This window comes from Pan paniscus, chromosome 20, assembly GCF_029289425.2.
Source record: "Pan paniscus chromosome 20, NHGRI_mPanPan1-v2.0_pri, whole genome shotgun sequence".
NCBI classification, from domain to species: Eukaryota; Metazoa; Chordata; class Mammalia; order Primates; family Hominidae; genus Pan; species Pan paniscus.
In genome coordinates, this window is record NC_073269.2 from 64,237,606 (window position 1) to 64,256,317 (window position 18,712).

At 46.1% G+C, this 18,712-nt stretch overlaps 1 protein-coding gene across 1 annotated transcript; it reads right to left on the reverse strand.

The window, feature by feature from the left end:
- Positions 1-60: 60 nt before the first annotated feature.
- Positions 61-17,245, reverse strand: C20H19orf18 (chromosome 20 C19orf18 homolog). Its single transcript, XM_003816662.4, has 6 exons — positions 15,935-17,245; positions 15,722-15,826; positions 14,094-14,135; positions 8,157-8,259; positions 3,005-3,165; positions 61-347 (listed from the first exon to the last, which is right to left on the reverse strand). Exons 1-6 carry the CDS (start codon positions 16,053-16,055, stop codon positions 232-234), a joined length of 648 nt encoding a protein of 215 aa, XP_003816710.2. The 5' UTR covers positions 16,056-17,245; the 3' UTR covers positions 61-231.
- Between the last annotated feature and the right edge of the window lie 1,467 nt (positions 17,246-18,712).

Consider the following 18,712-nt stretch of genomic DNA (forward strand, 5'->3'; position numbering starts at 1 on the left):
GGATTCTTTTCTATTTTCCAATTAAGTTATAATTATTCATGAACTATGAGAGCCAATAAGCAAGAGTTGCTATATCATGTGGCTTTATTTTCTGGGATACAGGTCTGGCATTTCTTTCTTTGATGTCCTCTTCCATAAGGTTCTCTGGGAGCAAGCCACGCCCACAGGCTCAGTCTCCCATCACCCCCATAGTTTCTCCTCTGCCTCAGCTGGCACCTCTGTCATCTGCGTTCACAAGTCTTCCATTTTTCCATTATGTGACGCATTCTTTGTTTTGTTTTCTGTTACTGAGTTTTGCTCTTCCCTCAGTTTCTTCTTAATATTTTTGCTTCTTTTTGATATAATAACTAAAATGTAGAAATGATGTTATTGAGATAGTAATAAGTGAGGAATAAAAATGGAGACAAAAGGGGTGAGGGAAAAAGCCTGGAAAAATAGAGGTACCAACAGTGGAATTTTCAGAGGATTCATAATGAATGTAATTTGTCTGACAAGGATGGTGAAAATTAAATTTTAAAATTATTTTCCCATATTTTGTATTCAAGTTGTATAAATGCCCAGTAAAAGAAGAAGAAGAATGTAGAAAATTTATAATCCAATGTGGTAAAGAGACATTGGGAAAATGTTTTCTACAGGTTATGACAAAGTCCTCTGCCCCAGTGAGCATCAGTGATCTCTCCTGCTGTGGCTGCTCTGCCTCTTTCTGGCTATGTCTGGAGTTTTTAGAGAGTGAGTCCATGTGAGGATGGTTAGTATGTCTGAATCACACACTACACTCTCTATAGTTTTCTCTCTAGAATTTTTTAAACAGGTACCCACGAATCTCAGAACTTCTAGGCTGGGCTCAGTGGCTCACACCTATAATCCCAGCACTTTGGGAGGCCAAGACGGGAAGATCTCTTAAGCCCAGGAGTTTGTGACCAACCTGGGCAACATGGTGAAAACTGTCTCTACTAAAAATACAAAAACTAGCCCGGCGCAGTGGCTCATGCCTGTAATCCCAGGACTTTGGGATGCTGAACAGGGCGGATCACTTGAAGTCAAGAGTTCGAGACCAGCCTGGCCAACATGGTGAGACCCCCCATCTCTACTAAAAATACAAAAATGAGCCAGGCGTGGTGGCGTGTGCCTGTAATCCCAGCTACTCGGGAGGCTGAAGCATGAGAATCACTTGAACACAGGAGGCGGAGGTTGCAGTGAACCAAGATCACACCACTGCACTCCAGCTTGGGCAACAGAGCGAGACTCCATCTCAAAAAGAAACCACAAATAAAAATGAGCCCAGCATAGTGACATGCACCTGTAGTCCCAGCAACTCAGGAGGCTGAGGTGGGAGGATTAACTGAGCCCAGGAGGTTGAGGCTTCAGTGAGCTGATATTGCACCACTGCACTCCAGCCGGGGTGACATAGTGAAACTCTGTCTCAAAAAAAAAAAAAGAAAAAAGAAAAAAAAAGGCCAGGAGCGGTGGCTCACACCTGTACTCCTAGCACTTTGGGAGGCCGAGGCGGGTGGATCACTTGAGATCAGGAGTTCGAGACCAGCCTGGCTAACTGGTGAAACTCTGTCTCTACTAAAAATACAAAAATTAGCCAGGGGTCATGGTGCACGCCTGTAATCCCAGCTACTCGGGAGGCTGAGGCAGGAGAATTGCTTGAACCCAGGAGGCAAAGGTTGCAGTGAGCCAAGATTTCGCCACTGCACTGCAGCCTGGGTGACATAGGGAGACTCTGTCTCAAAAAAAAAGATAAATAAATAAAATACATTCTACAGGCAGGGTGCATTGGCTCATGCCTGTAATCCCAGCACTTTGGGAGGCTGAGGTGGGTGGATTACAAGGTCAGGAGATCGAGACCATCCTGGCTAACACGGTGAAACCCCGTCTCTACTAAAAATACAAAAAGTTAGCTGGGCGTGGTGGCGGGTGCCTATAGTCCCAGCTACTCGGGAGGCTGAGGCAGGAGAATGGCGTGAACCTGGGAGGCAGAGCTTGCAGTGAGCGGAGATCGTGCCACTGCACTCCAGCCTGGGTGACAGAGCAAGACTCCGCCTCAAAAAAAAAAAAAAAAAAAGAACTTCTACAAAATCAGTTTTAAATAATCAATTTCACCCTCTTCTCACAAGGACAGCAGAACATGTCTGTGGTGGGCATGGCATGCTGGGAAATTTTACCCTGGGGTAGTGACCTCTATTTTGTGGGTCTGGATCCCATTTTCACGTCAGATGGAGACAGATGGTGCAGGTGAAACATCTGCGTGTCTGTGTTCTGAATGCAGGATAACATCACGGTAATGAGTATGTTTAACGGAAACATGTTTTGTGCTGGGAAAAGTTTGTTTCCTGAACTCTGTTAGATCCGTGGAATTGCCCTGCAAAAGGAACTTAGCAACCCCACAGCTGTTCACCCCTCTGTAAGATTTGATGAGAAAGGTTCATTTCCGTAAGTGTGGCTGTGAATATTTGTCTCTCTTACTTCAAACTCCCTTAACTCCCACTTATCTTTGCCTTTGAAAACCAAGCCACAGGCCAGGCACGGTGGCTCACGCCTGTAATCCCAGCACTTTGGGAGGCCGAGGCGGGCGGATCACGAGGTCAGGAGATCGAGACCATCCTGGCACCCGAGCGTTGGTGGTATAGTGGTGAGCATAGCTCCCTTCCGAGACCATCCTGGCTAACATGGTGAAACCCTGTCTCTACTAAAAATACAAAAAATTAGCCGGGCATGGTGGCGGGCGCCTGTACTCCCAGCTACTCGGGAGGCTGAGGCAGGAGAATGGCGTGAGTCTGGGAGGCGGAGCTTGCAGTAAGCAGAGATCGCGCCACTGCACTCCAGCCTGGGCTACAGAGTAAGAGTCCGTCTTAAAAAAAAAATGAAAGAAAGGAAGGAAGGAAGGAAGGAAAGAAAGAAAAGAAATGCAAGCCACCGCTGAGAAAGAAAGAAAAGAAACGCAAGCTGCCGCTGCCAGCTTGGCTTTCCTGCGAATAGCTCTGACAGGTCACACTACCTGAGTGGATGAACTTTTCCAGCTCCTTTTCGTTCTCTGGAAGTAGGTGCGTGGACTCACCCTCGTCCTCTGAGCCCTCTTCTTCATCTCCTAATAACGGTATCCTGAGGTTCTTATAAAGTGACTCGAGCTGTTGTCTTTCCTCAGCCTGTGCCAGTCGACTGGAGAATGATATAAATGAATTTAGAAGCACAGTTTTCATGATGAATAATTCATTTCTCAACCATGCCACTTTTTGACGGGAAAGGAGTCGCTTGTGGAGTGGGTGCAGACATAAGACTTTGAAACCAGACTAATCATGGTCAGCTCTCAACTGTCTACATGGTCAGGCCATTTCCTGGAGTAAGGAGTAACTCCGATCATCCCAAAGCATGGATCAAAGCCAGGACTAGACACGAACAAGGCACTCACATTGGGTTCCAAACTTAAGGTGTTGACAAAAAATCCATAATCAAACAAATCATCTTTCTTTCCATTCCTTTCTCTTCTTTTTCTTTTTCTCTTTTTCTTTTTTCTTTTTCTTTCTTCTTTCCTCTTTCCTTCCTCCCTCCCTTCCTTTTCTTTCCTTTTTCTTTCCCTTTCTCTCTCTCTCTCTCCCTTTCTCTCTCTGTCTCTCTCCCTTTCTCTTTCTCTCTCCCTTTCTCTCTTTCTTTCTTTGGAACAGGGTCTCATTCTGTCACCCAGGCTAGAAGTGAACTGATACAATCATGGTTCACTGCAGCCACAAACTCCTGGGTTCAAACAGTCTTCCCTGCTCAGCCTCCTAAGTAGCTGGGACCACAGGCTCGTGGCACCATGCCCGGCTAATTATTTTTGTATTTTTTTTTTTAGAAATTGCGTCTTGCTATGTTGCCCAGGATGGTCTCAAACTCCTAGGCTCAAGCTGTCTTTCCTCCTTGGCCTCCCAAAACACTGGAATTACAGGTGTGAGCCACTGTGCCCGGCCATAATCATGTTTCAGTGTAATATTTTACAAAATAAAAATTAATGCCAAGAAATCCGTGATGAACAAAATAGGACAGAATGGGTGTTACTGATTTTTCTACCTCACTGTAGGTCCAATCCTGGAAGTGGATCACTGAACAGCTATTTCTGTTTGGTGTGGAAATGGATGACAGTGTTTTCCTAACATACTTACCTTCCCAGTACTGTGTGAATTATGTATTAAAAAAATACTTTTAGGGGCCAGGCGCGGTGGCTCACGCCAGTAATCCCAGCACTTTGGTAGGCCGAGGCGGGCAGATTACCTGAGGTCAGGAGTTGGAGGCCAGCCTGACCAACATGGAGAAACCCCGTCTGTACTAAAAAAATACAAAATTAGCAGGGCGTGGTGGCACATGCTTGTAATCCCAGCTACTTGGGAGGCTGAGGCAGGAGAATCACTTGAACCTGGGAGGCGGAGGTTGCAATAAGCTGAGATGGTGCCATTGCACTCCAGCCTGGCCAACAAGAGTGAAACTCCATCTCAAAAAAAAAAAAAAAAAAACTTTTAGGGTTAGCTTATTTTTTGTTTTTCTTGCTCAAAAGGCTGGGACAGGAGCAAGATTTGAGTGACAAAAGAGAGGTGCTCGCCTCAGTGCGAAATGTAAGGAGGTACCCCAAACACTGAAAAATGAAGATGAGTATTTTAACTCAATTTTTTTTTTTTTTTTGCAGATGGAGTTTCGCTCTTTTTGCCCAGGCTGGAGTGCAATGGCGCGAGCTTGGCTCACCACAACCTCCGCCTCCCAGGTTCAAGTGATTCTCCTGCCTCAGCCTCCCGAGTAGCTGGGATTACAGGCATGTGCCACCATGCCTTGCTAATTTTTTTGTATTTTTAGTACAGATGGGGTTTCTCCATGTTGGTCAGGCTGGTCTCGAACTCCCAACCTCAGGTGACCCGCCCACCTTGGCCTCCCAAAGTGCTGGGATTACAGGCGTGAGCCACAGCGCCCGGCCCTTAACTCAATATTTTTAAAAATTGAAATGAAGCAAAAAAAAAAAAAAAAAAATCCAGGATATACCAAATATCAAGATTGTAAACAGAGATAGGATCCAACAGTGCTGTGCTAAACCACAGGGGAGCTTGAGTCAAAAGGAAAGGTGTGAGTCCCTATACACGTTTTAATGTATTTTTAAATGCTTATTCTTTTCCAAAACACTTAAGAAGTTCAGAATATATTTAATAATTGAAAACTGGTGTATGAAAAGTCACAACATTAAGTTTAAATATTTTATCTAGGCCAAGCACAGTGGCTAATCCCAGCACTTTGGGAGTCTGAGGCGGGCGGATCACGAGGTCAGGAGATCGAGACCATCCTGGGTAACATGGTGAAACCCCGTCTCTACTAAAAATACAAAAAAAAATTAGCCGGGCGTGGTGGCGGGTGCCTGTAGTCCCAGCTACTTGGGAGGCTGAGGCAGGAGAATGGCGTGAACCTGGGAGGTGGGGCTTGCAGTGAGCTGAGATGACGCCACTGCACTCCAGCCTGGGCAACAGAGCAAGACTCCGTCTCTAAAAAAAAAAAATAAAAATAAATATTTTATCTCTACCCTAAACAAAATTAATTGTAATTTTACTTTCCTGGTTTAAATAAAAGCAAACTTACCAATAGTATTTTCAAAATCTACTTCTGGAAAAAATGAACCACTAAAAATTACATAAAACTTGTACTTTTGAACAGGTGGTTTTGTTTTTTTTGTTTGTTTGTTTTCATTTTGGTTTTGGTTTTGGCCCCAGGCTCCACTATAGCTTAGTGCTAATACAAATGTGAAAACAATAAGAATTGACTAGCTCAGCAACTCAATTCAACACTGAGTGTCCAGGAGATATGTTTTACTGAGTTGCATTACAAAACTTTATATTTATTAATAGTTTTGTTATAATAATGAAATATACAGAAGCTACAGTTACATAATTTTTGTTTTTGAGACATGGTCTCACTCTGTTGCCCAGGAGGAAGTGCAGTGGTGCGATCTCAGCTCACTACAACTTCCACCTCCAGGGCTCAAGCCATCCTCCCACCTCAGCCTCTCGAGTAGCTGGGACTACAGGTGCGTGCTACCACACCTGGCTAATTTTTGTATTTTTTGTATAAACGCGGTTTCACCATGTTGCCCAGGCTGGTCTCAAACACCTGAGCTTAAGGGATCCACCCGCCTCGGCCTCCCAAAGTGTTGGGATCACAAGTGTGAGCCAATGCCCCCGGCCTATACATTTACATAAATTAAGCGGATGTAGTGGAGATAACCCACAACCAAGCACGCAGGTTACGCTCTCATTAGCAAAATTTTTCCCCTTTTACCTTTAATGTCACTTTGCCTTCATGTGACCTACTCCAAGGTGGTCTTAACATAGCTTCCTCAAAAAATATCTCACACATGGCAACATATCTTGTTTTCATACTTAATTCAACGAAGCAAGTAATTTTGTACTTCTCAAGCTGTTTCTGGTGGGATACAATGGAATCCTAGCACGGAATCATACAGTAGGAGTCAGAATCTGTTGGTTTGGTCAGAACCGCATGAGATCACAGTGTGTCTCACCTTTTTCTACCGTGAATTTCAAAATGATTACATCACTCAAAACAGCTTGACCCCAAGCTTTATTTGCGAAGACGGTGACGTATCTTCCCCCAAAGCTGCTATCACCCCAGACTGCACTGACACATTTCTAGTGAAAGGGAGAGTGGTCGCTCTTTCCTGGTGTGCACTATTGAGATTCCTTCCAGAGTAGCAAGTTCTTTTTATTTTTATTTATTTATTTATTTATTTATTTATTTATTTATTATTTGAGACAGAGTTTTGCTCTTGTCGCCCAGGCTGGATTGCAATGGCGTGATCTCTGCCCACTGCAACCTCTGCCTCCCAGGTTCAAGCAACTTTCCTGCCCCAGCCTCCCAAGTAGCTGGGATTACAGGTGCCCACCACTACGCCCAGCTAATTTTTGTATTTTTAGTAGAGACGGGGTTTCACTATATTGGCCAGGCTAGTCTTGAACTCCTGACCTCAGGTGATGTACCCGCCTCAGCCTCCCAGAGTGCTGGGATTACAGGCATGAGCCACCACACCCGGCCTCAAGTTTATTTTAAAATACCAAATTCTGGGGTCTGGGAATGGTGGCTCACACCTTTAATCCCAGCGCTGGGAGGCCAAGGCGGGCGGATCAACTGAGGTCTGGAGTTTGAGACCAGCCTGACCAACATGGAGAAACCCCATCTCTACTAAAAATACAAAATTAGCCTGGCATGGTGGCATATGCCTGCAGTAATCCCAGCTAGTTTGGAGGCTGAGGCAGGAGAATTGCTTGAACCCAGGAGGCAGAGGTTGCAGTGAACCAAGATCCGTACCATTACACTCTAGCCTGGGCAACAAGAGTGAAACTCCGTCCCCTCCCCTCCAAAAAAAGTAGAAAAAATAAAATAAAATAAAATACTGAATTTTGGGAGGATGCTAGCATCTCAAACTGTGTCTTTCAAGCATTTTTGATCATGACTCCCAGTAAGAAATATATTTTATTTCACAACCGTGTGTCTCTGTGTGTGTGCATGTCTCACATGTATCTGAAAAGTTTAAAAATCAGCCTTTTACATTAATACTTTAAGTAATATTTTCTTTTTTCTTTTTTTTTTTTTTTTTTGAGACGGAGTCTCACTCTGTCACTCAGGCTGGAGTGCAGTGGCGCGATCTCGGCTCACTGCAAGCTCCGCCTCCTGGGTTCACACCATCCTCCTGCCTCAGCCTCCCGAGGAGCCGGGACTACAGGCACCCGCCACCATGCCCGGCTAATTTTTTGTATTTTTAGTAGATACGGGGTTTCACCGTGTTAGCCAGGATGGTCTCGATCTGCTGACCTCGTGATCCACCCGCCTCGGCCTTCCAAAGTGCTGGGATTACAAGCGTGAGCCACCGCGCCCGGCGTAATATTTTCTAATATTTTCTATTCTGCTGAATTGTATTCTGTCCTGTGTCTTTCTTTCTTTTTTTTTCATGTGTATCATGCCTCAACATGAGTACAATCCACATGTTGAAAAACACTAATCTGGAAATTTATAATGACCAATACTTTAGCAATTATAAGATGTATCATCATCATCCTTTGACATTAAATAATAATCAGTTGACTTGTTAAGTCTCATTTAAGGACAGCAGATATTACTTAGCAGATACTTACTATATCATATAGGAGATTGCCATCCCACATATCAGGGCAATGCTGAAGGCTACGCTCGAAATTAAAATTACTTTAACAAGAGCAGGTCTATGCCGAATTATTACTAAAAAGAAAGAAAAGAAAAGAAGTGCTCAAAAATGTTCATTTTAGCTATGTCTTTCAGTTAATATATTTGTCCTTACAGAGGGGAATGGAAGTCAAAACCAGAAACACTTTAAAAAATAGCTTTTTTGTTTTTTTTGTTTTGTTTTGTTTTGTTTTTTGACACTGAGTCTCGCTCTATCACCCAGGCTGGAGTGCAGTGCATGATCACAGCTCACTGCAACTTCCGCCTCCCGGGTCCGAGCAATTCTCCTGCCTCAGCCTCCCAAGTAGCTGGCACCACAGGCATGCGCCACCACACCTGCCTAATTTTTTTGTGTTTTTGTAGAGATGGGATTTTGCCACGTTGCTCAGGCTAGGATTCTTAATTTTAGAAAATACTGAAGTTAGATTTTCAGTGAGCCGAGATCATGCCACTGCACTCCAGCCTGGGCAACAGTGTGAAACTCTGTCTCAAAAAAAAAAAAAAAGAAAGAAAACTGAAAACAGACCATTGGATCGGGCATCCAAGAGGTCACTAGAGACCTGGGCAGAGGCCATATTAGCTGTGTGGTGGGGACACAACTGAAGCAGTTTCAGGAGGGAGTGAGAAGAAAGTAACTGTAGACCATGAATTTTGAAAATTATTTTGGGGAACTTTGTATAAAAGAAAGAAGAGAAATGGGCACAGCTCCTGGAGGAGTCTAAGGGATCGAGAGATGGATTTTGTTTTTTAAGATGTGAACACTGGCAGCAGGTTCATGAATGGGAATGAAAGAGTGAATCGTGATACTACGGTGCCAGTTCATTCTGGCTGCTGTAACAAAACACCACAGGTTTGGTGGCTTAGAAACAACAGACACAGCCAGGTGTGGTGGCCCACTCTTGTAATCCCAGCACTTTGGGAGGCCGAGGTGGGCAGATCACGTGAGCTCAGGAGTTCAAGACCAGCCTGGGCAACATGGTGAAACCCCAACTCTACAAAAATACAAAAATTCATCGGGTGCGGTGGCAGGTGCCTGTAATCCCAGCTACTCAGGAGGCTGAGGCAGGAGAATTGCTTGAGCCAGGGAGTGGGAGGTTGTAGGGAGGTGAGATTGCGCCATTACACTCCAGCCTGGGTGACGGGAATGAAACCCTGTCTTAAAAAAAAAAAAACTTTGGGAGGCAAGGCAGGTGGATCAGGATGTCAGGAGTTCGAGACCAGCCTGACCAACACGGCGAAACCCCATCTCTAATAAAAATACAAAATAAAATTAGCTGGGCATGGTGGCACACGCCTGTAATCCCAGCTACTCAGGAGGCTGAGGCAGGAGAATCACTTGAACCCAGGAGGTGGAGGTTGCAGTGAGCCGAGATCGTGCCACTGCACTCCAGCCTGGGCAACAGAGCGAGACTCTGTCTCAAAAAAAGAAAAAGAAACAAAGAAACAACAGACATTGGTTTCTCACAATTCTGGAGGCTGGGAAGTCCCAGATCAAGGCATCAGCAGCTTTGGTGGCTGGCGAGGGTTCACTTTCTGGTTCAACAGAGAGTGCCTTCTTTGTTGTGTCCTCACAGGGTGGAAGGAGTGAGATAGCTCTCTGTGACTTCTACTGTAAGGGTGCTATTCCCAATCGTGGGGGTTCCACCCTCAAGACCGCATCACCTCCTAAAGGCCCCAACTCCTAATATCCTCACCTTTGGGGTTAGGATTTCAATACATGAATATGGGGTTGGGGGACACCAGCATTCAGACCAGAGCATGCAGGAAAGGGAGAGGGAATTGTCAGGAAAGTCCTTGAGTTGGCCTAAGAGGATGGAAGCTGGGACACAGGCCAGCCTTGGCATGGACGGTTCAATTTCCACCAAGAGACAGAGAAAGGAGGTGTGATTGCTGGTAGACAGGAGGGTGTGGATACTGTCTTTTAACTGCTTGTATTCTGTTTGTGAAGGAGGCAAACAAGGTCATTCTGGGAGAGCAAGGCTGGGGTAGAATACATTGAGATATTTACAGAGCTAGAGAAATACATGAGAAAGTCACCAAGCAGGATGGGAGAAATAGACTAGGAAAATGAATAGCATATTTTTAATAAAATTTACTAGAAATGGAATTGCTGGGTGTATTTATTATATTTTCTTATTTTCTGTATTCCTGATGCTCTGGCATTTGGGGCCTTAATGCTGGAGACCTCCCTTCCCAGGGCTAGCTATTTCCTAGAGACAGCGGATGACTCCCCTACAAGCACACCTTTGAAATACAAACCAACCAATCCACAGCCCACACCCCAACCATCTCCTTTTCAAACTCACACAATAAGCCAATCTCTCCCTGCCTGCCCTAAATCACCCCAGGGCCAAATACTGGACAACTAGAAACCATCCCTATGATTTACCAAAACTATTCAAATCTATATTTGCTCAGAGTACCTCCCATGCCTCACCCATTCCTTCCCTCAGAAACCCCAGTAGAGGCGGGGGCCTCGCTCACCCTCACTCCCTGTGCTTCCTGAGGTTACCGGTGTACCCCTGTGTGGTGGGCCATGTCTCCTGTTTCCAGGAATCTATAAGTATAAACTTTTTCCTTCATGAAGATCATTTGCATGTCTGGGAGTCTTGCCATAACTGATTAAAATAAATCCCCCAGGTATATTTCAACACTCTAGGTTAAAAAGTAATTGCCAGCCGGGTGCGGTGGCTCATGCCTGTAGTCCCAGCACTTTGGGAGGCCGAGGTGCGTGGATCACAAGGTCAGGAGTTCAAGACCAGCCTGGCCAACATGGTGAAACCCCATCTCCACTAAAAATGCAAAAATTAGCCGGGTGTGGTGGTGCACACCTGTAATCCCAGCTGCTTGGGAGGCTGAGGCAGGAGAATCACTTGAGCCCAGGAGGTGGAGGTTGCAGTGAGCCGCGATGGCGCCATTGCACTCCAGCCTGGGTGACAGAGTGAGACTCTGTCTTAAAAAAAAACAGAAAAAAAAAAAAACAAGAAAAAAAACAAAGTAAGCACCTTGGCCAGGCATGGTGGCTCATGTCTGTAATCCCAGCACTTTGGGAGGCCGAGCCGGGTGGATCACCTGAGGTCAGGAGTTTGACACCAGCCTGACCAACATGGTGAAACCCCATCTCTGCTAAAAACACAAAATTAGCGGGGCATGGTAATGGGTGCCTGTAATCCCAGCTACTCAGGAGGCTGAGGCAGGAGAGCTGAGATCGCATCATTACACTCCAGGCTGGGCGACAAGATACAAGATTGAAACTCCATCTCAAAAAAAAAAAAAAAGTAATAGCATTGTTTTTATGAGAACTGTCAATTGCCCTCTCTAGAAGTTGTGCTCACTGCTAGCCTACAAACAAGACATGAGATTATGTTTCCCAGCTCCTTTGCCAATACAGTTATGAGACATTTTGCCCACTTTCAACAGGATAGCTGAAAACTGGAATTACAGTGTAGTTTTATGAAATTAAATTATTCAAACTTAAACTAATTTAAACTTAAAGCTGTTGGAACTTTGAACTACTCTGAACTTGAGAGCAATGTGGCTATGCAGCCTGAATCACAAGGATGCAGTGGCAACTTCTGCCTTTTTTCCTGTAAATAAGAAGATCAAGAGGTGCCAGCTGTGAGAGCCCCCTCAGATGGCTGCCCCTCCTCACAGAGCAATAATCTTCCTTGGAACGTTGCCGTCTATAACCAATCAAATAGCTGTAACTTATGCACTCGTCTCATATGGAAAATGTTACAATCCTGCTACAATGTCAGTCTCTGCACATATAAGTGAAACCGTAACTTCTCCTCTTTGGAAATGCTGTCCCCATTAGTTTGGAGTCAGTGTCTCGTGGGTGGACATCCTCAAGCTTTGTGCTCAAATAAACTCTGTACTTAATCATATTTGTCGAACTTCATTATTTAAGCTTGGCAGTTTCAATGCACAATTCTTACTATGAGTAAGGTAGACATCTTTCCATATAATTTTTTTTTTTTTTTGATATAGAGTCTCGCTCTGTTGCCAGGCTGGAGTGCAGTGGCGCGATCTCTGCTCGCTTCAACCTCAGCCTCCCGGGTTCTCCTACCTCAGCCTCCCGAGTAGCTGGGATTACAGGTGCCCTCCACCATGCCCAGCTAATTTTTGTATTTTTAGTAGAGACGGGGTTTCACCATGTTGTCCAGGCTGGTCTCAAACTCCTGACCTCAGGTGATCTACCCACCTCAGCCCCCCAAAGTGTTGGGATTACAGGCATGAGCCTGTACCGCACCCGGACCATCAACTTTATTAGATAAACAATTTTGTCCCGTCTCTATCCTACCTACAACTGGGACCTGAAGCTCAGGGGTGGCAGAGGTCTCAGTGACCTTCTAGCACCAGCACACAAAACGAGCTAGTGTCAAAAGAAGGACCAGTGTGCAGGCCTTTGATACCCCAGCCAGGACTCAAGCTCTGTGCTTTGGTGATGGTGGTGTCAATGGGCAGGTGAAACAGTCATAGCTGAGCTTTAGGAAGATTGATAATGTGTTTGGCGTGGATGGATGTATTCATCACGTTTTTTATTTTCTGTATTTCCTGATACTTTGACATCTTGGGGCCTTAACTGACCCTTGAAGAGACTGCCCTCCCAGGTCCAGCCAATTCCTGAAGATAGTAAACCCTGGCCTGCAAGTGCACCTTTCATGTGCAAGCCGACACACCCAAAGCCTACACCCCAACAATCTCTATGGAGCCCTCATGCTCCAGGCCACCATCCCCTGCCCCCAACCACCCCAGGGCCAGGTCCCAGACAACCAGGGACATACCCCATGCCCCACAGCCACCAAATCACTGAAGCTGATCCCAAGCCCGCCTTCCCTACCTGCCTTCCTGTAAAAACCAGAATAAAGTTTTTTTTGTTTTTGTTTTTGTTTTTAAAGACAGCCTCGCTCTGTTGCCCAGGCTAGAGTGCAGTGACCCAATCTCAGCTCACTGCAACCTCCACCTCCCAGGTTCATGCAATTCTCCCGCCTCAGCCTCCCGAATAGCTGGGATTACAGGTGCCCACCACCACTCCTGGCTAATTTTTGTATTTTCAGTAGAGATGGGGTTTCACCATGTTAGCCAAGCTGGTCTCGAACTCGTGACCTCAAGTGATTCATCCACCTCGGCCTTCCTAAGTGCTGGGATTACAGGGATGAGCCACCGCGCCCGGCCCAGAATAAAGGCTTTTGCTCACACTTTCCTGGCTCCCTTTGCCTTCTGACCGACCCTGGTGCTTCCTTGTGTGGCCTCCTGCTTCTAGGGACCCGTGAGTATCAGGCTTCTTCCTTCATGACAGTCATTTCTGTGTCTGCATGTCTCACTCAGCATATGTGATTAAAACAAATGCTGGCTACATGTGAAAGCAGTGGAGATGGGTAGGTGGTGGGGGAGCTGACTCAGTAGCCGCCCTGTTGCAGGCACTTAGCAAATGTGCAGAGGAGAAGGAAGGATGCTCTGGGGCGGGAGCAGCAGCAGGACACAAGGTGCCTTCTGCTTTGGAGGACTCTGAAGCGAGAGGTGTTGAGGAGGTTCCAGGACAAGCCACAGTGGGGAGAGTTGCTAGAAAGGCTGCTGACCGGGCCGCTGTGTGTGCCCATGCATTTTGTGTGTTCCACAAAGAGATCTCAGACACAGCCTGTGCTCTACTCACTACAACATCAGCCCGTGGAGTTGAGCCACCTTCTCACCTGCCCCAAGCGGTGTCACTGCGCATCCCCCTCCAGAGGGGGCACCTTGTCTAACGCACATGAAGGCACCACGTGTGCAGGCTCCTTGGTGACCAGCCGGCACCCTCTGGAGCCACACATCACGACAGCTTCAGGAATGTTGCGGGTCCACCTGCCCTCCCAGATCCCTTGACTTACCTTTATTCCTCAGGAATTTCATGGGGTTCGTAGGGGATGCAGCTAAAAGGCCATCAAAGGGGATCAAAAAGAAGAGACTTTAAGATGGTTTAAGATGAACTTGGGAAAACAAGGAAATAACTTGGCATTAGAGAAGGACGCCGAACACACAGCTTCCAAATATCTAAGATGGGATGTGTTAATACATTCCTCCCAATGCCTGGCAGCAATGTGTGGGTTAATTTGCAGAAGCCTGGTGAGCCTGCTGTTCTTTTTGCACCTGGTGCTTCCTGTCATGAAGAATGACCTTTAGGAACAGGATACTTTTGGTTTCTGGTCTCCTTTTGCAGTCATACAAGTTGGGAAATCTCTGCCCAAATTAAGGACCTGGAGAGACTCTGAGTTGAAGGGGCTACGACCTCATTAGAAGGTCAGCAAGGGTTGGGCACAGTGGCTCATGCCTGTAATCCCAGCGAGGAAGGCAGATCACGAGGTCAGGAGTTCGAGACCAGCCTGACCAACATGGTGAAACCCCGTCTCTACTGAAAATACAAAAATTAGCTGGGCATAGTGGCACGCGCCTGTAGTCCCAGCTACTCAGGAGGCTGAGGCAGGAGAATTGCTTGAACCCGGCGGTGGAGGTTGTGGTGAGCCCAGATTGCGCCACTGCACTCCAGCTGGGTGACAGAGCGAGACTCCGTCTCAAAAAAAAAAAAAAAAAAAAAGGATCAGAGAGCCAGGCAGAGAGGCCAGGGAACCAACAGTAGTGTCCTTTCCTCGGACACAAATTACATGCAAATGTATCACACAGACAGCATTTCCCTTGCATGGAATGGAGATTATTTACAAGCATCATATATCTCCACAAAGGGTTGCTGAGCTTCAAAGATTGTCGGGGTTGGTTTTGCTGTTATAAGATAAACAAACATCCTCTAGCACTCAAATTAGAAGGGAACCATAGAAAATGCTTATAACGAATTCTCGGCTGGGCATGGTGGCTCATGCCTGTAATCCCAGCACTTTGAGAGGCCGAGGCGGGCGGATCACGAGGTCAGGAGATCAAGACCATCCTGGCTAACACAGTGAAACCCTGTCTCTACTAAAAATACAAAAAATTAGCTGGGCATGGTGGCGGGTGCCTGTAGTCCCAGCTACTTGGGAGGCTGAGGCAGGAGAATGGTGTGAACCCAGGAGGTGGAGCTTGCAGTGAGCAGAGATCGCGCCACTGCACTCCAGCCTGGCCGACAGAGCAAGACTCTGTCTCAAAAAAAAAAAAAAAAAAAAAAAAAAAAAAGAATTCTGTACACTCACAAACCTTGTGTGTCTAGACTTGCATGCTCTACTGCCAAATGTGCACCAAATTCAAGTCAGACAGGCACACCTGTGTAATCTGGATGGGATCAAGGTTTTTGTGTGCGCTTATTAAAGTGAAATGAAAAAGAAAGAGAAGAAAGTGGCAATCCCTAAAGAGAAAGCAGTTAACAGAGAGTGAAGAGCATAAGATCTAATTTCCAAGCAAATGTTTATCTAATTATACTCTATTTTATGGACCTTTCTACCAGCAAGCACACAGTACACATTCACATGGCAGATAAGAGGACTCCAGGCTATGATTCTCACTTCACTGAATGAGGAATTCAATGACTCACCCGTGGATCTCGAGGCAGCCCCTTGAATCCCAGGCAACTGGGTTTTATGAAAGAACACTTTGGGCTCTTTGGTGATGTTTCTGGGTGGTTGTGACCGCTTACTGCCTTGAAAAGAAAACTTTTTGTGGTGAAATGTAATTACTTTCTTTTTATCTCCCCTGAAACAGCTTTTCAATTCTCCCTGAGTCACATAAAACCAGTGGTTGAAGCTACCTGGTAAGCCTGTTATGTTTCCAGTGGGATGGAGTCCATCTGCATACGGCAAGCATAAATGAAGTTGGCATTCCATTAAAAACAAAAACAAAATGAGGAAACCACTCTGAACCTTGTCCATCACTCTCAAATTATCAGTATTTTATCCCGTAGATGAAAGGAAATACTTAGCTACAGTCCAGCATCTGTCCTCTATTTATCTGAGGAATCAAGACGTTCTACTCCCTTCAGAATGTTTGGGCAGTGACTTGGAGCCACCAGTGTGAGGTCAGTCCTTGCTGTGATAATGGAGTTCCTTCATGGAACCACGCTGACCAATGGGGAGACTACAGTGTAAGAGGGCAGTGCTTGGAGGTGCAGGCATGATGAGACCAGGTCCCTGCCTGCAGTGTGCAGATTAGTGAGGAGGCAGAAAGAAATCAATTACAGTCAGCCCTCCGCATGCATAGTTCCCCATCCGTGATTTCCAACAACCTCACTTGGAAAATGTTCAGGAAAAAAGGAATGGGCACGGTGGCTCACGCCTATGATCCCAACACTTTAGGAGGTCAAGGTGGGCAGATCGCTTGAGGCCAGGAGTTCAAGACCAGCCTGGCCAACACAGTGAAAGCCCATCTCTACTAAAAATACAAAAATTTGCTGGGCGTGGTGGTGCACACCTGTAGTTCCAGCTACTTGGGAGGCTGAGGCATGAGAATCACCTGAACCCAGGAGGTGGAGGTTGCAGTGAGCTGAGATCATGCCACTGCACTCCAGCCTGGGCGACAGAGCAAGACTCTGTCTCAAAAAAAATAAAACAACAAACACAAAAACAAAAACTAGCCAGGCATGGTGGCGTGTAGCTGTAGTCCCAGATACTCGGGAGGCTGAGGCAGGAAGATCACTTGAGCCCAGAAGGCAGAGGTAGCAGTGAGCCAAAATCGTACCACTGCACAAAGAAAGAAAGAAAAGAAAGTGGAAGGAAAGCAGTCACCCTTAGAAGGGAGGCAATGTGCACGGGGGAGACCCACAGCAGGAAGGTAAAGGGGGACTCCTGATGACTGAAAGTGGGCCCTAGGCTTCAGAGATGGGAGGAATAGAAGATGGGCTCAAAAAAGGCAATGAACTATGTCATGTATGAGGGAGACAGAGGGGACCTGGGAGTGCTGGATGTTAGGGACCACTGAAATCAATAGTGTCCAGGCTGTGCATGATAGGTGAGAGGAAGGGAATACTTCCAGGAAGAAGCAGAAGTCTGGGACTTTCTTTTGACTCGTGATGTGACCTGACCCACAGGAGGCCCTTTTTTTTTTTTTTTTTTTTTTGAGATGGAGTCTTGCCCTGTCACCCACACTGGAGTGCAGTGGCACAATCTTGGCTCACTGCAACCTCCATCTCCTGGGTTCAAACGATTCTCCTGCCTCAGCCTCTGGAACCGCTGGGATTACAGGCATCTGCCACCACACCCAGCTAATTTTTGTATTTTTAGTAGAGACGGGGTTTCACCATGTTGGCCAGGCCAGTCTCGAACTCCTGATCTCATGATTCACCCACCTTGGCCTCCCAAAGTGCTGGGGTGACAGGAGTGAGCCACTGTGCCCTGCCAGGAGGCCCTTTAAGACATTAAAAAAACTCTATCTGTTTAAACAGAGATGGGATCTTGCTACGTTGCAAGGCTGGCCTTGAACTCCTCAGCTCAAGCAATCCTCCTGTCCCTCCCAAAATGCTGGCATGAGCCTCGGTGCCCGGCCTAGAAATTTTTTCAAGATAATAATCTTAGTAATAAGGTTATAAGTTACCAGGATGCTTGTGGTATATTGCATTATGACTTATGAAATCCTTTGGAATCTCTAAATCAGATAATTTGGATTCACTCTGGCTATTAGAATACAATATCCACATCCTACTGGTAGTATGATTCTGGATACATTATGCTGCTTTCTCCAAGCTGAGATAATACTGCTAACTTCATTCTCTCCAAGGGCCTTTGCACAAATCATGTAAAAAAAAAAATCCATCAATAACTAACTTGCCCCTGCCACATTTATCAGGTGACCACTAATGTGTCAGGCCTTGAAAGGACTACAATCAAATGTTACACACCTAAGTGAGCCCAAGCTAGAAGAGTCAGAAGGTGAAAATAGCAGCCTCCCAATGACATCACTAGGCCATCATTTCTCAACCACTGGGAAGCCATGGGCCCTTTAAAAATTAGATGAGCTTTATGAGCCCAAGTTCCACTCAGTACCCTTGAAGCCTATCCAGGAAGGATCCTTGGCCCCCAGTTTTAGAAATACTTATGAACTGGAGAGAAGCCACCCAAGTCTTCTGATCCATCTTTCCCCTTTTCCCCTGTGAACACTGAGACTTCATTACTCTAGGTGGACTGGCTAGCTCTCTTCCCTTCTGAATCCTGCTCCTTCAAGTAAGCCTTTCATCTGCAGAAGATTTCAAAAAAATAAAAGACCGAATTCAAGGTAAACCTTGGGTAATGGTGCTCTGAAGTGCAGTGGTGTCTAGTTATGGAAAGGAACAAACACCCCTGCCCTCTGCTCTGTAAGTGGCATTCTAAACCCACCAAGGGACTTGCCCAGTCCTCCAGCAAGTCCTCCAGGCCCTGCTGCCCTGTTATCCTTGGGGTTGCAGGCAGCAAAGTTCTAGGGAACTCAGGTCCCAGAAAATGCAGTGATTCTGAATGTCCAACACAGACTTCATATTCCAAAGGGATACTAGTTCTCATGTTACTATAAATCCTTCGAGACAGAGAAACCAGGTAACTTTATTTCTCATTGTTTAGGA